The 24,986-nt window shown below is 40.2% G+C and overlaps 1 protein-coding gene across 1 annotated transcript; it reads left to right on the top strand.

Annotated features, from left to right (window-relative positions):
- Positions 1-2,051: 2,051 nt before the first annotated feature.
- On the top strand, positions 2,052-24,789 carry LOC143362295 (protein gooseberry). The gene is made up of 6 exons (XM_076802365.1): positions 2,052-2,106; positions 11,655-11,968; positions 12,780-12,909; positions 18,118-18,289; positions 18,697-18,978; positions 24,528-24,789. The coding sequence occupies exons 1-6, from the start codon at positions 2,052-2,054 to the stop codon at positions 24,787-24,789; spliced, it is 1,215 nt and encodes a 404-aa protein (XP_076658480.1).
- The last annotated feature ends 197 nt before the right edge of the window (positions 24,790-24,986 follow it).

Here is a 24,986-nt window from a genome sequence, read left to right on the forward strand (position 1 = left end):
CTGAAAAATATCAACACGTCAGCTTCGTTGGATATTATATAATAATATTATTATTATAGATATTATATATAATAACGAATAAGTTGCGTAAAAAGCGTGTTGAAAATTTGTTTGAATCGAACGTTAATAAACGCAAGGTGAAGGGACGTTAAGTTAAGTTTGGTTTTCTGTTACGCAACCTGCATACGTACGCAAATCTTTATATTCCAATAAAAAATTTGTAACTTGATCTTCGAAAGTTTCATTCATTCGTTTAAAGATTTTTTAACGATATCGTACCATTTACAGAGTAATTCGTAACCGATTGTTAAAAATTGTTTATCAAAAAGTGTATCATTCGAATAGCATCGAATGCGGGTAAAAAAGACCGCCGAAACAAATCACGTCATAGTAAAACGTTCTATTACGACGCAAAAGTTCGTGACCTACGAGATTCCGCAATTTAATTAAATACACGCATAGTTGGTAAAAGTAGTTGATTGCAATTAACGATGTAAATCGAATTACACATGCAGTGTGCAAGTAGAAAAGCGGAGCTTTTTGAACTTTGTTCTTCACGATTTCATTGGTCGGATCACGCGATATTGTTTTTATGTCTACCGCGGTTACTTGTTCGGGTTTCGTGATGGATGTTCTCCAGTCTAGTAAATCATGTTCCCGCAAAAAGAGTATTGGATTCGGGTGGCCTAACTTTGTAATTAGCCAACGAACCCGAAGGACGCAGATTTCAGAAGGATTTAGAAATACGTGTAGTCGAGATGCAATTGTTTATCATTACTGGAATGCGATTTTTATGCAGCTACGATGAAAACGGCTGGATCAAATGCAAGCCAGTAAAAACGTTTAAAGACTTCAAATGTGCGGTAAATATTACGTTTAGAGGGATCGAACTTCGATGACTTTGACCTTGACACCGCAAAGTTGTTCAAAATAACGTCCTTAACAACATATGCGAAGGTCAAGATCATTGGAACTGGGTCCTCTAAACGTAATATTTTCGAAAAAAGTACTTCCGTATCGATACCAACCCAACAACATTATTAAGAAAAGAAATAGGTAAATGTCTATGTAGTTATTGCCGCTATTATTGCCGCTTTAACATGAGATTTCAGTTTGTAAAAATTGTGGTGTTCGCTACTGTACATATAATAAAAATCGCGTAAAATTTAAATACCGATTAAGCACTAATGCCGACGAAAGAAAATAAATAATCCCGAAGATTAGAGATCGGAAATGGCAGCCGTGGCTAACGATAGATGGAACAAAGGACGTTGTGCCGGGCCGGGCACCGATCGTTCAACAGGTAATCGATTAAACATCATTACATATATCGTTTAGCTACCGATCTTCGGTCGATTTGAGATCAAAGAACGGTGGAAAATGCGTGGAGAGTAAAGTCAAACAGAAACAGGCCTGCGCCCGACGCGACGCGACGCGACGCGACAGGGAAAAGACTCGGCCGGGCGGAGTCAGGGAAAAGACCACCTTCCACCTCCTCGAGATCACCTTCGAAGTGACCAATGCACCGCTCGACTAGAGCCATTAAGGTACTTTTCATCCCAGTTATTCCCTCTTGGACAGGCCCCGGAACGAAGGCGGAGCCTTCTACGGTTTCAGGTACCTGCCTTTCTTTTCCTTTCTTTTCTTGGCGTTCCCTTCTTGCCAGTGTGCGTCCGATTCGGTAACCGAACAGTTCGAGCCCAGAGCCCGAAGCAAACAGGTCTCTCACGATCCCCGTACCTCGCATCCGGAACAAGCCGATGCTTCGTTTTTCTTCGTTTCACCGTTCCATCGTTTCATGCAACAGCCGACAAGCATCTCGCGCCAAGTCTAATCGTTTCGAGGATCTGCCGAGCTCGTTTCCGTAACGACGTGTTTTCCGTGCTGATCGCGATCGAGTCCGAATCGTTATCCGTGCCCCGCAGCCGGCAAAAGTGATCGAACACCTCGGGAACGAGCGAAATTCTCTCCAAAGAGAGAAACAAATTTCTCCTCGATTTTTGTGGTGATTTGGTGCTTGTAGACTCTCCAGGCCTGGAGCAACTGACTAGATGGCTGTCAGCACTCTGAACATGGCACCTTACTTCACTGGATACCCTTTTCAAGGTAAGTTGTATGTATTGCTACTGCAGTTTCTCCCGAAACTACACCGTGCGCGCCTACCGACAATCGGTTGCAGCTTCGCTTTGGACACTCCGTCGATTATGCGTTCGACAAAACTCAAACTACCCAGACTGTATCACGTTTCACAACTTCGAATCTGCTGTGCCAATAACCATTTCACGACACTTGTGCCACTCTGACGGATGAAACGTCCTTTGCAACCGTTTCGATATTCTCACACCTTTTTCATCGTAACGCTTATTCTTTTCTTTCCCGCAATACTTTCGTTGTCCTCGAGGCAAAGGATTTGTTTCATGCGATAATTATTAGACGGCGAATTTGATGCAATTACGACACAAACGAGTCGCTACAATTTAAAACGGTAGAAACGTACGTATGTATTATTTGCGATCTACTAAAATCATTGAAAATAGAAAAATATTCTTAAGTGGCTTCTATTTTTTACAATTAATTTAGACCATTTTTATTTTGCATAAGGATTCGCAGTCGAATAACTATCGATACAATTCCGTTTTTAGTTTAAAGTGTAAACGAACGAAAATATTTTTCTGAGCTAATGTACCGGTGAAAATGTTCAAACTGTGCTTTTCTAACGAAAAATACGTCGAATTTGCCTGGAGCGACGCGACGCCACGCGACGCTACGAAAAGGTTTGCGCGAATTGTGTGCGATCGCTTGAACTCGACCGGTACCTGTTTATTCTATCACGCAAATGTTTTACAAATACATACCTCCAAACAAGATAAAAAGAGAATCTCTTAGAAATATTTCATTAATTTAAAGAACTACTGGATTATTTCACCGTGTCCCGTGAAGTCATATTCTGAAACAAAATGAGTATGCTCATGCGTCACTTATACCTTCTTAAGGTTGCCGAGAATAATGATTTCCCGAATAATATCTTAATGATAAAAAAAAAAAACGAAGTAGAAACATTTCTTATTCGAGAAAATTTCGTCACGGGTTTTTGGAACTGGTAGGAGTCATTTCGCACAGGTAAAATGATCTTTTCATTAAAATGATTTTCGGTAAAATGATCATTAGAACCGACAAACAAACATTGTTCACTTTATTTTATTTATGTGGATTTGATGGAAAAATGTAGGCAATAGTTGTTTGATTCCGGTTCCTATGAACTATGAATTAGTTAACCCAACTATGTAAATTTGCATAAGCATTCGCAGTTTATAAGAATCAATATGTGCAGTTCGAAGTTTGAAATTTGGAGCGACGTCGAAGCGACGCTCTTTTCCTTTGATCTTCCGACGGCGAAGTGTCAGGGTCTATTTTGACCCAGACTATCCAAATCATCATTCGATTACTCAGTTTCTGCCGTTTCTGTTGATCAAATGAATAGCTGCTGCATTAGGAACAATAAAAAGATTAACGTAGGCATGTACAAGAAGTGCCCATAAAAATATGTTTTAAAAGACTGATAAGTGATGCATTCGATTATAAACATTCTCAATTACATAGTTATAAATAGACTGCGGGGTTTATGCATTTATGACAAAAATGAATGGATGAAATTTAAAACAGAGAAAGGGCTAAATGAATTTAGAAATATCGACGTATTATTTTCATCTTGTTGAGATTGCTGAGGAAAGAATGACAGTTTTTTCTTTTGCTTCCTGTTTCTTATAATCGATGCAGACAAGTTCTATTTTGCATAGAGATCCGCAGTCTATTTATAAAAGTAGTCAACCGTTCCATGGTTGATCTATTAACCATATTTATAGAAATTCAAGAAAGTGGTCATTGATGCATGGAAGTACTGTTGATCGCACTAATATTCGAACGCCCTTTAAAATAGGTTAATTGTTTAAAAATTGGACCAGATGATCTAAATTTTTGTTAGAAATTAGAAGCATTGGTTTACTAAATGACGTGAAAAAAAAACTTTTGAAAAAACTGCAAATGGTAGGAACTGCATGGAAAAATAAGAAAGCAACTTTGTGAAACGTTTTGTAGATATATGCTAGTTATACGTATTCTGAAAATTTTATCGAAATTAATTTAACAACTGCAAGCGGTTAAGGAGCGGGGAAAATTTTTATTTTTTTCATGTAATTCCTACTACTTACTTTTTGCATCGCTGAAATTTTAAATCCGAGTGGAAGCCAAAGCCGAACCCGAACCCGCTAGACGATTTTTTTTTTGGAAAGGTTTCTGCGATCGTTTGATTGGCGAAAAACATGATTCACCGAGAATTAAACAGGACTCCGGCTGCTGAACGTTTCATGCACCGATGTCGGATGCCTCGCGAAGTTTTTACAAAGAGCAAGAGAAACTTTTACAGCCGATGATAATGGTTTTACGATGTGCTTTGAGTGAATTATTCCCTCCCTGTTAAACGCTTCGCCTTTTTTTTCTGCTTCTCGAATGACCTTCTTCGGACGCGTTCCGTCGTTACGCAAACCATTGAATTCAACGTTGTGAGGAGGAATTAATTTGGGACATCAGAGAACCGGGCATCGTCATTTTCCATTGGTAAAACAAACAATTTTCAAGAAGTATAGGGTAAGGTACTAAATTACTGTGGGGGTGCCAATTACTGTGCCCACACTTATTATACTTATTTTCAAAGCATAATGAATATTAAAAGAGAGATATCAAATTATTTTTCATTAAAATCAGTTAATGTATATGTTATTTATATGTATATTTGTAATGTATATGTTTTTCAATATTGATTGTGCTTTAAAAATAAGCATAATTAGCACAGTAATTTATCTACATAATTGTAAGAGTATGCCAGGTTTCTTCGGTGCTTTTACGCACCCGTGATGTAAGGATGAAACCGCAACAAAAAAAGTGGAAGATTTGTCTTATTGTTTATTTCTAAAAGGTACTGTGGTTTTATCATAATTGATGTAAACGCATACTTTGATATGGTAAAAGCGATCACGATAATATATATATATATATATATATATATATATATATATAACTAACACGAAATGCATGTAAACTTCGTAATTACCCGTTAATAGAATCCTTGAAACTAAATGGAAATTAATAAAGATATAAAAGAATGAGACAAACAAGTAGAGAAAATTAAACGGATTACACGTGGTTGCTTGCTATATTTGAAAATTAGCCAATCTTTAGAGCATCAACAAGTTCGAAATGTAAAGATTTTTAATAAATTCAATGCAATCTCAGTTTCGAAAACTCTTGAACAAATTCGACATTGTTTTTCTCTGACGTGCGACGTAGGTTGAGAAACACAATAAACAAGCAGGGATAAGAAGTATAGTATTTCCATTTGTTATACATGTTACGTAAGGAATCCTCTGAATGGAATTAAAGAAAGCTGTAGATACTTTTCATTTCAGTAAAATATCTTTAAATTCTTCAATATTTACAGAATCTTCAATATTCATAGAAAATGTTCGATATCTTATGATATGGGTATAATTTCTTAACCTTTTCCAAATATCTGAAAATGACGTATAAGCTATTTGCATTCTAATCTGGTTACTTCGTCATTGTTTATATCCCAGGAAAATATTCAACTGCTTAAAAGAGACGATACTGCTTAACGTATTGGTAAAGAATGGGAGCTGAAGCATGTATGTGCGATAAAGTTTCATTCAACAACATGTAAATAACTTCTTATGCGGTTAAAATTCGATACAGTTGTTAAATCTATTATAGACTTGAATTTATGATGATTGTAAAAAGTATTCCTCAACATCGTAACAAAACAAAAAAGAATTCTCTCTCGTTATCTTTCAAATTGAATTGTTTATCAAACTATGTCAGTTGTCAAAAATTCTTCTTAATTTCAGTGGAATCAATACTTGGCAGCAGTAGGGTTACGTAAATCGGATTGTACGCGATACGTGTCTGCTAGAGGAAACACAAATTGATTTTTGGTATTAAATGATTATTGCTATGTTATTTTTGTACTGAATTAATTCAATGTTACTTATTTCGTGAGAACCGATAATAAAATTTGTCTCAATCAGTATTTGAATAAGACAGTGCTATCGTGCTACAGTTCTAACGAACGTCCGGTGGATAATGAAAAAGCCATCGATATCAATTTTGTACAGATGAAGTTAAAATAAATAAATGACTAATTGATTGATGAATGAACAAGTTAGCTTAACGGCATCGGGACAAGTGGGACCCTATGAGGCAAGTGGTTAATTACAGAACCTATTGTCCTCCGCAAGGACACGTTCGCGAAAAAGTATAGAAAAGAAGTTCGGATTCGCGACAAAGGAGAACACGCATCGCGTCGCGTCGAGTCGAGTCGAGTCGGTATGTAGAAGAGTACAAGAGTTGGAGTACGCAGCCGTAGCCAGGGCCGTGGGTACCGAATGTCTGATATCGGATAGGCCCCGAGCGACGGCACGTTGATTGAAGCCTTCGCAACTCGGAACTCGTACCGAACTTTAAATACATGCATCCCCCTTCGCCCGTACAGATATTCTCACTCGGTCAGGTAATACGCGCGCAACTCAACTCTTCCTCTCTTCTCGCAATCAGTTCTTCACCTCACCTCTTGGCTTTTCATCGGACCGGCTTGCGCGGCACCGGATCGGGACGCGCGCGCTCGTTCGGTTCCGTTGACCCGATTGTTTGCGGAATTCATCATTTATCATACAGTTACGAACGGCATCCGATACCAACCGAACCGTACCGTACCGAACCGTACCGAACCGATGCGATGATTGACTCTTTTTAGGACACGTGAGAAACTTCTAATGAGCGGTTTGCGAAAGCGGCTTTAAACATTTGTTCGATACTCACCGCTAGAAACGCGCCTACATTCTTCAGATACGTAATTATCATTCACATGCAACGATAATGCGGATCTGAAAAAAGAATGCATTTACATAAAGCATAAAACAAAAGTAACATTTTGAAAGTAGTTGTTATTATATATAAAATAATTAAAGCTATAATCATTGCAGAAATATTTTATTTCACTGCTTATTATCATCAATCGGAATGGAATTGTAGATATCTGATAAATTTTCAATATCGATTTATTCCGTCAGTTTTTCGACAGCCAGTTATAATGAAATAACATGATTACGCAAAGATATATAGTGTTGTAAAAATAAACATTGAGACATCTAGCTGCTGAAATTTCACCTATTGAATTTTACTATAGTTGAAAAACTAATTCCTAGATAATCGGTCTCCAATAAATAGCATTACTTCGAGAAGCACCGCCCGGAGGGTAAAGTTTAATCATGCAAGTTGCGTCGAGCGAATTCAAATCGGGGAAGCCCCTATCGCGTCATATCGGCACGATCATGGATATTAGCGTGATCGCCCACAATCAATTACCCGTTATCAATAATTCATGCTGAAAATTATTTTCTCAATGATTCGCAGCACTGCAACCCTCTTTTATTTTTGCTGCAGGGTGGTCTTGTGCCCTTTGATGAGATACAAACTTTTAAAAACATGTAAACGGACGGTGCCGGAATACACACAGTCAGTTACATAACTATCCATCTTGTAATAATGTGTTCTCAATTTCGACGCGTACACGACTTTATTGACCAAAATTTGTTTGAAAAATCAGGTTTAGCATGATCACGACGAGAAAGTAACTTATGAACGTTAGACATACAGATTCTTATGTTTTGATCAAACAAGTATGTACATGCTACATGATCGTTATATTTTTTCCTAATTTTATTTGTAAACATACGCTATTCTTCAAATCCATAAAACATTGGATTTGAATAAATTTAAAAGAATCATGATATACGATGATAGCCAATGCAAATTGTCGACTTTAAACTATACATGATTTATGAATTTCAATCATATCGAAATATACGTTGTTGTTCCCTTCAACGGTCAACGGCATGCTCTTGACATTACCCAATCAGTTTTTCTCTAAAATATTTTTATACATATATTGGTTCATTATACATATTATCACTTATTCGGTGTAACGAACCGACGCGGCGTCAAATGTCGTGTCATGCACCCCCAAAACCATGATGAAACCTCCTCGTGTTTGAGAATTTGTTTCGTATGCGTTGATTGTAGCGCTTCTCCGCGTTCCCAATCAGAAATTGTCTAATTTTCACATTTTTACACTTCGTTTTCTGCCTATTTCCGGGAGATTTTAAGTTACTTTTTTCCCACAGTCTTTTCCCATGGTCTATTTACCATTGCATCTACAATACAATACATCTCGTATGAACATGTATGATGTTATATTTGTGTTGTTGCAATTTTTGTTTTGCCATCTTTTCTGGTTAAATCCACTTTAAATACTATAATGCAGAAGTTTTTGTTCGCTAGCCAACGTGTGGTAGTTACGGAACATAACGCGTGCTCGCAATGATATTTTTTTGTAATCGTTGCATAGTAGATTGGAAAACACATTTCGTAGCAATTTACCGCAATGTTAATTCGTTGATTAAAAGAGATGTGATTCTTGTAACAGTATCACGAGATATTGATATCTGATTTCTGCATTTGTCATTTAAACACTAGTAAATGCAAGACATTGCAAAACCTGTCATATTGACAATAAATTATACAGCATAAATTAATACTATCGAAAATTGTTGAAGCCATCGTGCCCTAGCATGAAACAATTTGGAAGCTTCGAAGACGGTATTGCACACACAAGATTTAATAATACGTAGATATATCTGTTCATATAATCGTATATTCAACAATATGTTCATCACCGATTTGAATAAATCTTACATTTGAAAAACTACATTTTCTACCAGCTCAGGTAAAAGCATCTGTCGTTAAATAAAGATATAAATATAAAAATGAATATGTTCGTTTTTTAATAATTTACAGAATGGGGAAATTAGACACTGTCTTGAGGAAGGGTTCGACCATCCGACGTATTCAGAACAGTTTTACGTACATGAAAATTGTCACTAAAAAATTCAAGAAGACACCACACATGTGTTCTAACTAGACTGTGCGCATCTGTATGCAAAATAAATAAACAAGAGTTAAATAAAAATTCATTTCATCATTTAATAGTCTTTTTTTTTTCTCACATCGAAAACAGGGTAATAATGTTCTTAGATTGTTAAAATCTCGTATCGTTTTATATTTCACCCAGCCAATTTCTGCATAAACGCATAGACATCCGGAGTCTAGTTATAACCAATTAGGCCTCTTGAACCAGATTTTTTGGTCGTTGCACGATCCATAGGTATTCTAGGGTATGGCTGGGAGATCTCGGCGTAGCGTAGAGATGAAATGGATCGCCAGTTACGAATTAATTCGTTTGTTCGCGTATCCAGCGAGTACCTCGAATGTTTCGTAATGGAGTACGGGTGTCGGTTACGTAGAATTTCACGTTATTGTCGCGCAAGAAGTTGGGCTGGACGAAGAAGGGGCCACCCCGTCACTATACATAGGTCTTTTCGCTTCGAACTCGTCCCGAAGCCTGTGCAATTCACCTCGCGCCCACTGAGAGCGCGCTAAACAGAAAGAGAGAAAGACTCGATGCGAGCGAGTGAGAGAAACAGAGAGAGAGAGAGAGAGAGAGAGAGAGAGAGAGAGAGAGAGAGCGAGAGGAAGAGTGATCGAGTCGGCGGCGGCGGTCGGCGCCTTTTGATCTTGCCTGTAATCCCGTCGGGCCCCGCGGCCTGACTGACGTCATGAAAGGTGTCCGAGAGCCATACATACGCGACGAACCCATCTAGGTGTGCGATGTATGCTGGTGGATATGTCCTTACGACCCATTGGGATCTCGTGAGGTAGGGGGATGTAAATCTCGAAGATTTGATGAATGACGAAACGGGACTACTTTGGCTACATCGAGAACGGGCAGAGGAGCGGTTCGGCGATGTCCCTTTTTTAAAGCACACTCCGTGGCAATTAGCACAAGTTTTCATAGCAGGTGTTGCAAGGGGCCTCGTGTAATGACAGGTTCATTACAGTGTTTCGTCGATTATCAATTTTTCTCAAAGCCGGGCGCATGTTTTCAATGGAATTAGCGTGTTCACGTTCGTACCTTTCTCCTCATTATCTTCCCTCCTCCGCTCGATAATGCTCTTGCGTCGGATGAATTTAATCAGCGATAAATCGATCCAGGGATTGCTATTTTGAATCGGGTCGAGCGCCTTTCCGAGCAACGAGGCAACGAGGCACCGAGGTGTCGTATTATTCTAGGGTTCTTGTCGAGGAACGATCCCCCGATCAACGTGCTCGAAACAATGCTTCTTTATCGCATTCAATCACCTCCGTACGTCGTAAAGTTTATATCATAGTAGGTTTGCCACGACATTGCGAACTTCCGACATTGCGTAATCCATTACCATTTCAATGCAGAATTACCGGAAACGTACGAATTCGAAACAATCGAAGGTCGAATGCAGGGAATACGAGCGCATCAATTATACCGAGCACCATTAACGCGGTCTAAATTACAATATTTTATGAAATAAAGAATTAATCATTAACATCCTATCAGTATTTATTTTATTCGAATCGTGTCCCTTACAGTTCGATTAATAGTTCATTTCCAACAATGAGTATCAAATTCTGGCTATAAATATCTCAGTGATATATATATATGTATTATGTCATCGTAGCAGCATTCGGAAGGAGTTACATACCTGATGATATTGTTTGACTGGAAAATGTGGTACGAGCAAAATCTATACGGTGCTCGTTTCTTTTTTTCTCTCTCTTTCTTTTTGCTGCACAAAAAGAGAGAATTTAGTGGGGAAATTCACCAGAACCCTGGCGAATTTGCAAAAAAATATGCCCTCACGAATACGTGCGCGAAACGCATGCAGAAATTAAATGTTACTGGCGATTTTTATGCAAACGGTCTTTTATGTAAATATGACATGGCCGTGGTTGTCCCGGCAAGAGCGTGTCTCGAAAAGAGGTAGTTTGCATGCGAGAATTTTCAGGAGAAGAGATTCGCTTAGGTAAACCCCTTAGCTGACTGCGTTTTACTGCTTAACGCAAAACCGGACTCGTAACTCGTAACTCGTAACACTTAGTTTTCGTAGGCCCCTGATCTCTGTCTTACGTAAACGCCTCTCCCTTGAGGAGTCGTAAGGTGGACATCATAAAAGGGTAGAAGACCCGTCTACTCTACCGAGACGCATCTCATTCTGCTTCTTCCCTTCTTCTGTCGTTTCGTCCTTTCGAACCTTTCACAGAGGAACTCGCCGGCCGCTTCTTCCTTTCCGGGAACTTTTTCCCGCTGATTTTGCTGCTGCTGTTTCTCCTGCTACTTGTGTGACGTCGTTTGTTTAACTTGATAATTATAATTAAGTTAATTAAAAGGAAGACTAATTACCAGTAATTGGCAGTGGAGTTTTAGCGACACCTTGCGTGCCACCTCCGGTCCTTCTGACTTTTTTCTCGTCAGTCTCGGGAAAGTATAGTTTCATTGCTTTGTTCCCGTCAGCTTGAGCACGGATTCAAACTTCCCTCTATTTACGCACTGTTCATATTTTCCCGAAAATTTCTGCGTAATGATTCGCCGCTTATTTTCGCCCACATTATTCAGAAGTAGATTTATTATGTACGTTCTTGTTCTTTTCTTTCAGGACAAGGGCGTGTGAACCAACTCGGTGGTGTGTTCATTAACGGGCGTCCGTTGCCGAATCACGTTCGTCATAAGATCGTAGAACTGGCCGCAGCCGGTATCAGACCGTGCATAATCTCCAGACAGCTGAGGGTTTCGCATGGTTGCGTATCGAAAATCTTGAATCGATATCAAGAAACGGGATCGATTAGACCGGGAGTGATCGGTGGTAGCAAACCACGTGTGGCCACACCTGAAGTTGAAGCGAAAATTGAAGACATGAAGAAACAGAATCCTGGTATATTCAGCTGGGAAATTCGGGACAAGCTGATAAAGGTCTGTTGACATCGTCTATATGATAGTAATATCATGTCTCTCTCTCTCTCTCTCTCTCTCTCTCTCTCTCTCTCTCCCCCTCTCTCTCTCTTTATTAAGTCGTCGTGCATACAATCAGTGATGGACAGCTTTCAGTCGAATGCTTTTGTAATTGAAATGCGTGTAAAAATATCGAATACTTCTATTATCGAACGCGTAAATTCAGTTACCGAGTACCTTGGCATTGTATATTCAGTCACTTCAAACTGTGAGTCAGCTTTTTCAACACGGATTAATGTACATGTTGTCCTATCTACTGATTTTTAAGAATAGCAAACACTTTTGGCTAAAGTTCCGAAAACGGTCAAATCCGATTCATCCTCATTTTCTAATAAAAACATGTTTCCCAAAAGGATTTTTGGCGACTCGAAAATATTTTTTTAACATACTAATATCATTTCCCACTTTATGGGACACTCGCTGCAGCGAATTCTGCCTTTTTTAATTGACAGAACATGCGTTTTAGGACGGAGCCCCCCCCCCCCCCAATGAATTTATTGTTTGTAGCTCCCGTGTCGTGCAATTGATGTGCAAACTTTTTATTGTGCATAAAGATCCGTAGTCTACTTATAAATTACTGACAGAATATGTTCATCATGATGGTGCTTATTTCGATCAATCAGTTTTATTTGAGGGAAAGTTGCGTTTGTTCAACGTTACCGTTAAAAATCGAGAATTTCACATGTGATAACCTCTAATAAAACGAAAAATAATTATTCTAATTTGATTATTTTTAATTTCTATACTAACTAGTCCAATGTGGTTCTGCCAGCAGGACGGTGTCTGTGATAAGGCGTCAGCGCCGTCGGTTTCCAGTATATCGAGACTTCTCCGCGGTCCTGCGAATCAAACTCGGCCCGGTGATGATCCTCGCAGGAATCATTCGATCGACGGAATACTTGGTGGGTCTATTTCCTCGCATTAAATAGATTTAATACTTGTATCGCTTAACACGACAAACGAGTGCATATAAAAACCGCGTGGAATCAAAACAATTTATTTGATGAAACAAGAATAAGAAAATGACATAGACTGCAAATTTTATGCATTTATGATAAAAATGGGTCGATATAATTTGCAACGGTAGGAACATTAAAAGAATCTGAGTACATCAACATATTTTTTACAACTCGATAGAACTACAAAAGAGATAAAGAAATAAATTCCTGTTTGGTTCGTGTGTCCTGTGTCAGTTACAACGGATGAAAACAATTTTTATTTTGCATAAAGACTCTTTAGAACGTTTCTATTCGATTTGCATTCGATCTACTTGATCATTATTTATAATAGATGCATAAAATCCGCGCGGTCTAGTTACAAGTAGCACATTCGAACCCTAAAACGGATAACGGTAATTATAAAGTGAAACGACATGCCTGGTCGCTTAATTCGACACAAAGGGACGACTAAATTAATTAAAAGCTCCTTCCGTGATCACGGCGCGGCGATGCGATCTTACAAATCTTGGTGAAATAATTAACAAAACCGGATTCAGCGGTTCGCCGCTTAAAAAGATTTTCGAGACGGATACGTACACTCGAAATTTGCGAACAGCGTCGTTGTTTTAACACCGCATAAACCATTAGGCGGGCGTAAATGAAACGTTCGAGGTAATCGAGCGATAAGCGTAATTATAGCGTGCAGAAACATTAAGTTAATTGAGTTAAGGTAACCGTAACGATAAGTACCGCATGCATATCGGTAATACATATTTTGCACTGTACGATTCGTGAGAGCCGTGCGATTTTCAATTCGTAGTAAATACCCTAAAGTCGATTTTTCTAAGGTCTAGCGGGCCACATTTCGTTTCTATAGCAATGATCGTATTACCGTTTTATTGCTGTGCTATTACCATATATATTTTTCCCCAGTGGCGGCCAGTTAAATTGAAATTCAAAAAATATAGAAAACACGAAATAACTAGTCACTTGTATCTGCAAATCATTTAGTAGAATATATTGCTCACCGATATCAATGAATCTTTATTCTGCACATTGTTGGCTTCGATGGTAATAGAAAATGAAAAATAAGATGAAATTGTAAAAATGTCAAAGGAATAATGTAATGTATCCTTACTTATTTTATAAGGTCGCTAATAACGTAGCAGTTGATGCGACATAAAACTATCAATTAAAAGAAAATGTCTCAAGTAATAACGTATTTGTTATTTCAATAATGTGATAGATAAATATTTCCACTTGTATATTTTCGACCGAGTTAAAGAATCTTCGCTCGCTGAAAGCAGAATAATTTGGAGGGTAGCAAGAGATTAACAAAAATATAGGCCCGGTCGGTGGATGCAAAAGGAGTCGCTTGCTTTTTTATTTATTAGCAGGAGTGGAGCTCGCGAAGAAATATTAGGCGTCCCGTGGCGCGTAGATGTGTCGAGTTTATTACCATGTCGAGAAGATTTAGTTTTGATTAGATGTACCCCGAGAATTGCAACTCGATCTAATCGTAAGAACGCGATTATGTTCAGCCTTACCCACCTGTTGATCACTTTACGCCTTACGCTATTCATTGAACAGGTTTCCGCTTTATTGTCACTGAAATCGTGTCACTCAGTTTGTCGCCGGTACACACATACAAAAATTCTGGGAACGTAACTTTGAAGGAAAATGAACTTGACAACAATTGCTATACTCCTACAAAAGTAATTGATTTTCTAGGAGTAAACCAAACCACATGTTTTTAATCAATTTGTTTGGCAGTTTCATACAGTATTTTCAAAACTATTACATCGAGACTATTTATTGAAAGTACACAGAAAAATAGGAAAAGACAAATTTACATTCGCTTAAATTCCTATTTTTCCTCTGCTTTATAATTCATTTGTTATAATAAACAAACGATTTAGCCATGTTATATTCAATCAGTAGCGAATTATAGATATCATTGGTGTCAAAGAAGGAAGAAGTTTTACAAATATCTACCAAAGAATTAATGGACATCCAGCTTGCGAGTTCGTAATATTGTTAAATGTTTCGATAGACGAACTCTTGTGCTTCTTTTTTAGTAGAATGATGTTGCTATCATCTGAAAATCATTTGCACATTTAACGGTTTGTTTTAAGAGAACAAAAGTTGCAGTGTAACCTCTGTGTCTGAAAACCTCTATGTATTGTATGTACAGATAGGTACTTCAGTAATATTGTTAACATACCGAGTGCCTGCCGCGAATATCAAACCGAAAAATTCCAACAAACTCAAAGTAATTCATCGCGGTGAGAGGTTCGAAAACAATCCTAATAAAATTCGGCTCATTTGAATAGAATCACAATAAACGCAAACTTCTGAAACTGGCCAAAAATTAGTGTCGACCGTATGCGACCGACGTGGTATTTAACGTGCAACACACAAATTTTGATCGAGAGATTATCGAAAGAAGAATAATGCAGAAAAAGAATAAAAAGAGCAGAGGGCGTAAAGATTTCTGCACAAGGTCCACGGCGTGTGGTCTCCCGAGCTTTGTATCTGATGTATATATGTATGTATGTATGTATGTATGTATATATGTATGGATGTGTATGTATGTATGTGTAGCTGCCTCTACCTTCTGTTTTCTTCGGCCAGCGAACCACACTGTTGATTTAGACGTTCTAGTGATCTGAACAGGCACTTGGTCATTAATTGTTCGTATCGTTTTAGGTGATTTACTTCTTGCGGTTTCGTTTGAGAACACATATATTCTCGACATTTATCACCTGTCACATAAGAAACATTTTATTATCTTTCTGTTGAAAGTTGTAAATTCTTTTGAGCATTATTATGGGATTTTTCAAAGCACAGTGAATACGATCTGAAAAACACTTTAATGTTTACATTCGAAAGAATCTAATACGCATTTGTCATAATACTAGCAATAAGTGTTCTTTTACGTGAGAAATAATCAAATATTTTACAACTGCAAATAATCAATATTAAATCTACCACCAGCGATGTCTCGAAGTTTGATTATTAATTTGTTTAATTTAAAGTCGTCAATCTGGTTGGACAAAATGCAAAGTGGGTATCAAGTCGATCACCGGTTACTTGGAAATCGTATAAAAAATAATTGTAATTAAACCATCAAAATACTACCAGTACCAATTACTGCATATAGATTTCAACGCGGAAGGGGCATCGTAAATGTTGCTTTCTCTCATTCATTGGACAGGTCATCCTAGATTGCTTGAAGAGACTCGAATTCGACTATTATTCGTGGAACAAATAAGGTCAGATACAAGTCTGGATTCTTTTCAGTTTCTATCAATCAAGTATTAGCTTACGAAACAAGTTAGTTGGCTAGTTTCAACTTATTTCATGACACAAAGATTATTCAATGAATTCCATCTGCTTTGTAGTAGGTACAAAAACGGGCCAGTGTGCGACAATGACAAGAGATTCGTGCTAGAGAAGGGGAACACGGGGTACGGTACGGTACGGTACGGTTCGGTTCGGTTCGGTTCGGTTCGGTTCGGTTCGGTTCGGTTCGGTTCGGTTCGGTTCGGTTCGGTTCGGTTCGGTTCGGTTCGGTTCGGTTCGGTTCGGTTCGGTTCGGTTCGGTTCGGTTCGGTTCGGTTCGGTTCGGTTCGGTTCGGTTCGGTTCGGTTCGGTTCGGTTCGGTTCGGTTCGGTTCGGTTCGGTTCGGTTCGGTTCGGTTCGGTTCGGTTCGGTTCGGTTCGGTTCGGTTCGGTTCGGTTCGGTTCGGTTCGGTTCGGTTCGGTTCGGTTCGGTTCGGTTCGGTTCGGTTCGGTTCGGTTCGGTTCGGTTCGGTTCGGTTCGGTTCGGTTCGGTTCGGTTCGGTTCGGTTCGGTTCGGTTCGGTTCGGTTCGGTTCGGTTCGGTTCGGTAAACGAAAGTACGAATCTCGTGGACGATAGAAGACAAGACGACGGGCTTTCGTTTAGCTCGTGTGGGACGGGACATGTCAAAGAACTTAATTTCTTCGCGGCGAACCCTAATTTCTCCAGTGTTTTAGTTTAGTATAGGTTCGGCTGGCACGGCTGTAATCAGAAGGGTCTTAATGGTGGGTTGCCGAGTCCGGCGTGTGAACTGTGGGCGTGAACGACTCGCTTCCTATCTTCGGTATCTGACGTGCAGCACGTGCTGGACTGGGAGACCTTCTTGCCGCTATTAAAGGAGCGTGCTCCGTACCATCTCGCTCGGATCGCTCGGATCGCTCGGACTTCATCGTCGATTCCTTTCTTCGATAAGAAGCCTCGATCGCGTGTTTTAAAGAACTTACCATTTTTACCTTCGTTTTCCTACCTACGGAGATCAAATAAAACTATAATAATTATCGACTCTTTCCTTACCGCAACAACATTTTCTATCGAAACTAATCATTCGGTAATTACTTCACCAAGTCGAAACTATTCTGTAGAGAATCTTGATAGTGACCTACAGAATTTAGGTGCACATGTTAAAGAAAAAAAAAGAAAATGCGGTTCGAATTTCGAACAATGGAACATTCGCGTTATAACATATCTCTCATACGTATCTCATTCATTTTGAGACAGACCTTTGAACGATCGAAATACGCATACAGGATGTCCTAAAAATGTTGCACTTCCTTGAAAGGAGTCATTGCTGAGATGAGTCGAAGCAACTTTTTCCTTTATAGGAATGTTCTTCGCCGCTATTCCAAAGACTTATTAACGAAAAACACGGATCAAACAGAACGCGGTTACGCCAATGCCGACGAAAATGTCCGCTGTAGCCGCTTGTTCTGATTGGTCCGTGTTTTTCGTTAATAACTCTTTAACAAAGGCGCGCAGAACATTTTCGCAAAGGAAATATTTCCTTTGAATGACCTCGGGAATGGCCCTTTTCAACGAAGTACAACATGTTTGGGAGACCCTTTATACGCGTCATCTGGCGTGTCTTTGTATATTTTTCTTCGCATAGACATTCACTTATGCAAGTATTCTAAATGGAGTATCATTGATAATTGATGCTTTTACGAATAATAGATATAAATCTTTAACTTTGGTGGAATTTATAGTTATCGAACGTACAAACCGTTGTACGGATCATTACTACATCGTAAACAATCTTTTACTGCTGCTAATTGCTGCGCGCTTATTTGAATTTTATTACGTAACACAGATAATTATGGTTTTTGTTTCAGGCGGCAGTAGCGGTGATGATTCAGATACAGAAAGTGAGCCAGGAATCACGTTGAAAAGGAAACAACGCAGAAGCAGGACTACGTTCACCGGTGAACAACTCGAACAATTGGAAGCAGCTTTTCACCGAACTCAATATCCAGATGTTTATACGAGAGAAGAGTTAGCCCAAAAGTAAGTTCTATTCCTTTTTTGATTTATCCTCGCCTTGAAAACAAGACTAGACAATATACAACGATTCGATCGGGATACACGTAAACGAGACATACGAATGATAAAAACTCAGATAAAAGAAATTATAAACATCTATGGTATATGTATATAAATAATAAATTAATTTTTCTAATTTCTTACAAAAACTAAAGCCAACCGAGTCCAATTTTTAGAAAGCTATTCTCCTCGAAAGGGTGTCTGAATATTAATGGAAGTCACCGAATCCCGATTGCATTGGAACAGTGTGCCTGACGCTTGCTCTAAACACACTTCAAAATAAAGTACTATCTTTGAGTGGAACGAAGTGTTAACCAATGTTATCTTGAACGCCTATTGAGGGTAATGTTAGACTTTTCTGATTGTTACAGAACAAACTTGACAGAAGCTCGTGTCCAAGTGTGGTTCAGCAACAGACGTGCTAGGCTTCGCAAACAGCTGAATAGTCAACAACTGAATGCTTTCAACACAATGAACTTGCAGTCGTTTCAGTCTCAGCACTACGGTAGTGCTGAAACTTATCAAAGCTATGGTCAAACGTCGGTAGCTGCAGCCGCAACAACCACGACTGGTTATCCTCAGCATTATAACTACAGCGAAAATTACTACGCCGCGCAGCAACAATGGTCAAGACCAACCGCAGAGAACTATGGGTGAGTTGCCAGTACAGATTTCTATTGCTTCTTCTTCGCGCCAACGCGCAACGGTTAGGAACGATTGGGAACGGAAAACAATGAAATCTACTGTAACATCGAATTATTTCATAATCAAAATAATGATCCACTGGCCGATATGTATACGATAACATTCAAAAGGAAAGCATAATAATAATAATAATATATCTGTCTCCTCTGAAGGATTAGTAAGATAAGCCCCAAGAAGCTTAACAACCAATGAAAATATTAGGTACGCTGAACGTGTGAATAATTGTTGCACCAAACGGCCAACTCGTTTGATCGTGTGTTTACTTAGACTCGTTAGAGTAATACGCAAAGAGCAATACGTCAGCGTTGTCGCGGTAACGTAGATTTCGGTAAACTTAAAAATGAATGCTAGACCCTCCACGAGGCGGGTCCGGCGTCGAAGAAAAGTGCACGTTGTCGAGGCAGAGATACATTACTCGAGACGTTTAAACCAGTCGAATCACTCACCCGACCAGAGGGGTAGCCACGGAAAGAAAAAGGAGAGAACGTCAGGAGGTATGCGGTGGAAAGAAAGAGTCGGTATCTACGAAGCTTTTGCTCGCAGAATGTTTCCGAACAATTAATTCTGCCATTGTGGCGTAATAACGGGTTGGCGAAATGCTTGGCCTGCTGTACGTACGGTGCTGTTACACGTGAAGTGTAGAGGCCAATTCGTTCGAGTGCCGCAGAGACTGCAAACGAAGAAAGTCTACGGAGAAAGATGAACACAACGGGTCGCTAGTGGAACCGGATACATATAATATAACCGACCCGCGCGCAACGAGTTTATTAAACACAGAGAGTCTTCGAGATACATCCGAAATATTTCCGGACAGTCCCGCAAATAAGATAACGATAATGGTAAGCGATAAGGTAAGGTTGTCGTGGAGTTACAATAGGGAAAATCTCAACCATGAACCAAGAATAGCGGCAATACGCGAATCGTTTTGTGCCAGAAACCCACCCGCAAAAATCATTGCGTGGTTTGGTTACAAGGAGACGACGCTAGTCGACGTTACGACTTGGCCAACGAATTCAAAAATAACGAAACGTACGAGGTAACTGCATCCCCCGGGCAACTCGCAGGAATCATTCTGAGCCGAAGAAAAAAAGAAAAGCGCGAATTTGGCAATTCGGGAAACTTCTGTTATCACTGATCCTCCGACTTGCGACCTCCCTGTAGCCCCGACCACACTCCCCTCGACCAGTGCTGGGCACGGTTGGGCTCCTGAAACGTTCGCTGGTGTCTCGCGTCTTCGTTGCCCGAAGGTAACGACGCTTACCGGAACGGAACGGAACGGAACAGTGGGCGCTATGCTGGGGACGGTTTTGCCGCGAAAAACGTGCCCGGAACTGCCCTTGACTATTACACGTGGAGCGTAGTCAGTGTCGCCAGATGAGGGAAGGGAGCACGAATCGAGGGGTAAAAGTTACCCTCTCTCTGCCCGTACCGGGAGTATGCACGACAGAGACGAAACACGCCACGTGACCGGGCGGAAGCGTCAGGAATATGTATGTAGCGCGGTAAAAGGGGAAATTAGAGAGCGAGGACAAAAGTCTTGATCTGGCGACACTGGGCGGCGTAGTCGAGGCAAAGGTAACTGCGAAGCATCGCTACGCCAAAGGTACCCTTGCGCCCATCGTCGCGGCGATGATGACGAAAATGTACAAAGAGGAGGTGAAGCGAGCCTGCAGCAGGTTCAGGTCCAAGCTCAAGTGGGTCGTAGCTAGCGACGGGATCAAGTTCGATATGTATTTGCGAAACCATGTGAAATACAGTACAAAAACTTCATTTGATGAGATTTCATTATTACTCGGAAAAGATGATATTCAATTGTATGTACTTGTAAAGTGCACGAACCACAAACGTTGGTTTCGAACCCTGGAGCACGTACTTGTACTTGTAACTACTTGGATATTTCAATGTTCTTATTCCTTTAAAAGTAGTAATTGCTACTTTTCAATCGTTATCACATGTTTGAATAGAATACCCGTGGTCTAACATGTATACATTCTTTCTTTCGAGATCCTGAGACCTTTGACGAAATGTTTTGCCTACTTAATAATATATAATTTTGCGTTAAATATTCGTTGTTATAGTATGAAACTTATCTGTGCTAGTAAACAGTTATTCGTTTTTTAGAACCTCTTTAACGAAAGATTCATCTTCTGTGTTGAAATTCAGTTCCTTTTGTTTTGAGTGTATATTCAAACGATCTGGACGAATCTTGATAAAAAAAAACTCCATGATATAGTAAAATCAATCGATATGCCTAATACAAATTAAGTGAAACGTTAAATTTCCTTGGAACTGTGATGTTAGACCACTTCCATAATTACCGGCACAATTATGAAATGCGGGAAAACTGTGAGCGAATCGTGAATAGGAGGAAGACCGAAGGGATCGAGACATAGAACGAGACACGTCGTGAGAGAGTGCAGAAAGGTGAGAGTAAAAAAGGGAAGCGAGGCAGAAAGGAGAACAGGTGAGATTGGAGGACTATCGGAGAGAGAGAGAAATGTTAGCGAAGAAGAAAAGGAGAGCTGTTGGTTCGGTTCGGTTCGGTTCGGTTCGGTTCGGTTCGGTTCGGTTCGGTTCGGTTCGGTTCGGTGCGATGCGGCGCGGTACGGTGCGGTGCGGTGCGGTGCGGTGCGGTGCGGTGCGGTGCGGTGAAGCAAGCGGGGCCCCACCGACACGTTTTCTGTGTGGTCCTCAATTATGTTGCTTCTTCGGCCCCCGTAATGAAACGCTACCGGCTAATCTTCGCCGATGGCGATGATCCAGCTTTAACCTGCAACGGCGTGGCCTTTCTTTCACCCCGGAAGCGATTCGACCTCGACGCTCGGTAGCCCTATGAATTCTTACGAATCTATACTTTAGTTGCTTCTTTTTTTCACCCATTTTCACGGAAAACTAGCGATCACGAAACATGTGAAAATTACCGCGAGAATCAATATTCTTGATAATAACGAACACGCGGAAACTTGCGAGTGGACTGCGGATTTTTACAATTAAAAGTTAAGCAAAAAAGTATAAAAAAAAACTAATAGGATTCTGATATTGTCTTTTTAATGTTACCAGTTATTTTGTAATTTTAACATACGCTAAATGTAGAAACGCCTTAGACGTGCAAATGCTTTAGCGGTTCAGCAACTTTTCCATGTATAGCATTCATCTGTTTTCACCTGGATTCTTCCCTTCCAAGAGCTAGTAGAAAGTTCAAATGCTTATGAATGATCGTATATTTGAAAGAACTTGTAACAAAAACCTCTGCGATCTCAAGATTCACTGGGTGGTCGTCAATGCGTCTCGTGCGAAGCGACTCGCTACGGAATTGCGTCTCACGCGACGGTTTCACAGCTATCATAACTTCCGGGATGGGACGAGGGGGGACACGTAAACTTTGCACGAGCTTTTAGAGTAGATGTTGCTGAAAATGTTTCACTAAAGAAAGTCAAACTAACCAAATTGCAACTTTTGTTCCGAAACATTTTTTCAACTACATATTATCGCACTTTCAAAGTTATTCTAGGTAGCAATGATAAGTGGCTCACCCTGTATAAGAAGAATGCACGACAATCGAAATCAAATTTCTTTACTAGTAAATTGAGACATCTGAATCGAAATTGAAGATGCGATCATAAGGATCAGCTTTACTGAAAGTGATCTATCTGATAAACCAACCTGTAGACAGTAGGTAATAGTTATTTCTTGATCGAAGCGCTTCGCAATATTTTGCATTCTAAAATCGGACATTTCGTGATGCAACAACATAATGTTGCTTCTTAATAATATTTTTTCTTTCGCCGGGCAGTGTAAAACGAGAAAAACGCATCGAATTCGGATCAAAGAATCCGGCCGATGCGACGCCGATGCGACGCCGACGCGGGTTTGGTCTTTTGTCGAGGAATTCTTGAGCCTCCCCTGGCCCTGTGGCGTTATAAATTGTTCCTCCGTTCTGAAATTCAGCAGAATTCATTAACACTTCTATAGAAGTGAATTTGATTTGTAGCCGGGTTCCGCTAGGCGAAAATAGATTTGTAGACCGATCAGCGGGGCACGCAATATACATACACATATGTATGTATATCCCGAAGCTTCCGCGAGGTTGTTCTGCACTGGTTCGTAAAAAGAAATTAAGAGACGACGAGAAAGGTCGGCGAGAGGAAGGAAAGACAAGAAAAAGGTAGAGAGGGAGAAAGAAAAGAAGAAGAGAGGAATTAAATGGTTTCAGCATTGGTACGCTTCGGGGTTCTTAACCGTGGCTGCTGTGCCGAAACGGTCAAAAGGACCGCTACTCCGTTTTGAAATCGGTTGTTGGCAGCCCCGACACGCCCTAAACGATTCGTGTGTGTATGTGTACAAGCGTGAAAGTTTCTCCCTTGTCCGTGTGCGTACAGTATCGGCTTGCAAACGAGCAGTGAACTTTGATTGCACGGCAAAACGAGAGAGAACTTGTCGGCGGTTACTTTGAGACTCGCCAAACGAAAAGGGAATTTCATCTCGGGGTTATGGAGGCAAAATTGCCCCGCGTTAATATTTTAATATTGTCGCTCCACTCCGGCGACCATAATATCACCGACCTGCTTTATATTCGGTGTAAGATCGCCAGAAATTTGTAACTTTCGACGTTGGTGATCTCTAAGGGGCTACCGAATCTTTCAGTTAAATACTTATTGACTGTTATGCTTTGATCACAATACAACCGAGACGTGTAATCGACGATTGCCTTCTTCGGGCCCCATAAAAACCTTGCAAGTTTATACCAATTTAGCGAATCCGGAGACGGTAAACGTTCGTTTACATTCGAGAATTTCAATTAAAACAGTTATAAAATATTCGATCGAAAGTGTGCTGTATCCGGGGTTTAGTACACGGCGCGGCGCAACTCGAACAGCACAGGTACCAATGGTTTTCCGTGCTCTTTTAGACCGATCTTTTTCCATTATCGGCCGGTACATGCACGCTACACTCTCTAAGCATAATGTAATGCACTTAGAAATTTTAAATCGCGAGCATCGTATGTTCTGCTGGTACATATATGCGTTTACTTGTTAGCGTATGTGTTCCTATCGATCGAAACCAAGTGTCTACGTTCTACCACAACCTTTTTCCTCCCGTCGTGTCTAGCATCTTTTACCAAATTACAAATTACATATCTTGCGACTTTTTGTAACTATGTTGTAACTTTGTTATTTTGTTATCTTGTAACTTTACACGACGAAACTAATACACACGTTGATTGCATCACAACTCGCAAACCAGCGGACAATATTACCGCGCGAATGTCGGTGTTCTGATGTCAGATTTCTGATTCTCCTCTGTTTGCTCGGAACGCCGTCGAGCTGAACTTTATTTGCTAACTGGTTCCTTCTTCCTGCGTCGCAGCAATTACGATACTGTGTGCTTCGTTCAGAAGTTTTATGTAGCTGTCGAGAAACTAAAGATAACATTTTGTCCAAGAGTGCGCATCGCATTGCAGGAATCAATTGTATGGCATTTCGTTTTTCTGTTTCAGGTTGTTCAATGCTTCCCATTACGGCAGCAGCAACCTCGCATCGAATCTAGCATCCAACAATCTGAACCTGAGCAGTCTATGCGGCAGTGTCGGTTCCACCGCGTCGAACATGAGCGCGTGCATGGCTCAGAGTGCAACTTCAGGAGTATCAACTCCTGCCGCGATCAGCCACCACGTAACGCCTCACAGTCCCAGCGAGGCCAAAACTGGTTATCCTTATTTAGGTGGAATAGAATCACAGGTGTGCGGTCGAGTCCACTGAATCTGAATGCACATGTACTTGCCAAGGTTTGCGTTGTAGTCAAATTTGGAGCATCTATGCTCGAAACATCTTATCCGTCGCTACTACTGAACGGGGCATAAACTGACCTTCGAAATCATTCAAATGTTAGGAGAAAACGATAGACGCGTATCGAGTGCCTTTTAGGGTTCAGGGGGTAAGTGCCTTGTTGATCGTTC

The sequence above is a fragment of the Halictus rubicundus genome, chromosome 1 (genome assembly GCF_050948215.1).
Source record: "Halictus rubicundus isolate RS-2024b chromosome 1, iyHalRubi1_principal, whole genome shotgun sequence".
In the NCBI taxonomy this organism is placed as follows: Eukaryota; Metazoa; Arthropoda; class Insecta; order Hymenoptera; family Halictidae; genus Halictus; species Halictus rubicundus.

Coding starts and splice junctions, on each gene's coding strand:
- LOC143362295 (XM_076802365.1), top strand. CDS start 2,052: ATGGCTGTCAGCACTCTGAACATGGCACCTTACTTCACTGGATACCCT. Junction 18,290..18,696: donor AGAGAAGAGTTAGCCCAAAA/GTAAGTTCTATT, acceptor TGATTGTTACAG/AACAAACTTGACAGAAGCTC. Junction 18,979..24,527: donor CCAACCGCAGAGAACTATGG/GTGAGTTGCCAG, acceptor TTTCTGTTTCAG/GTTGTTCAATGCTTCCCATT.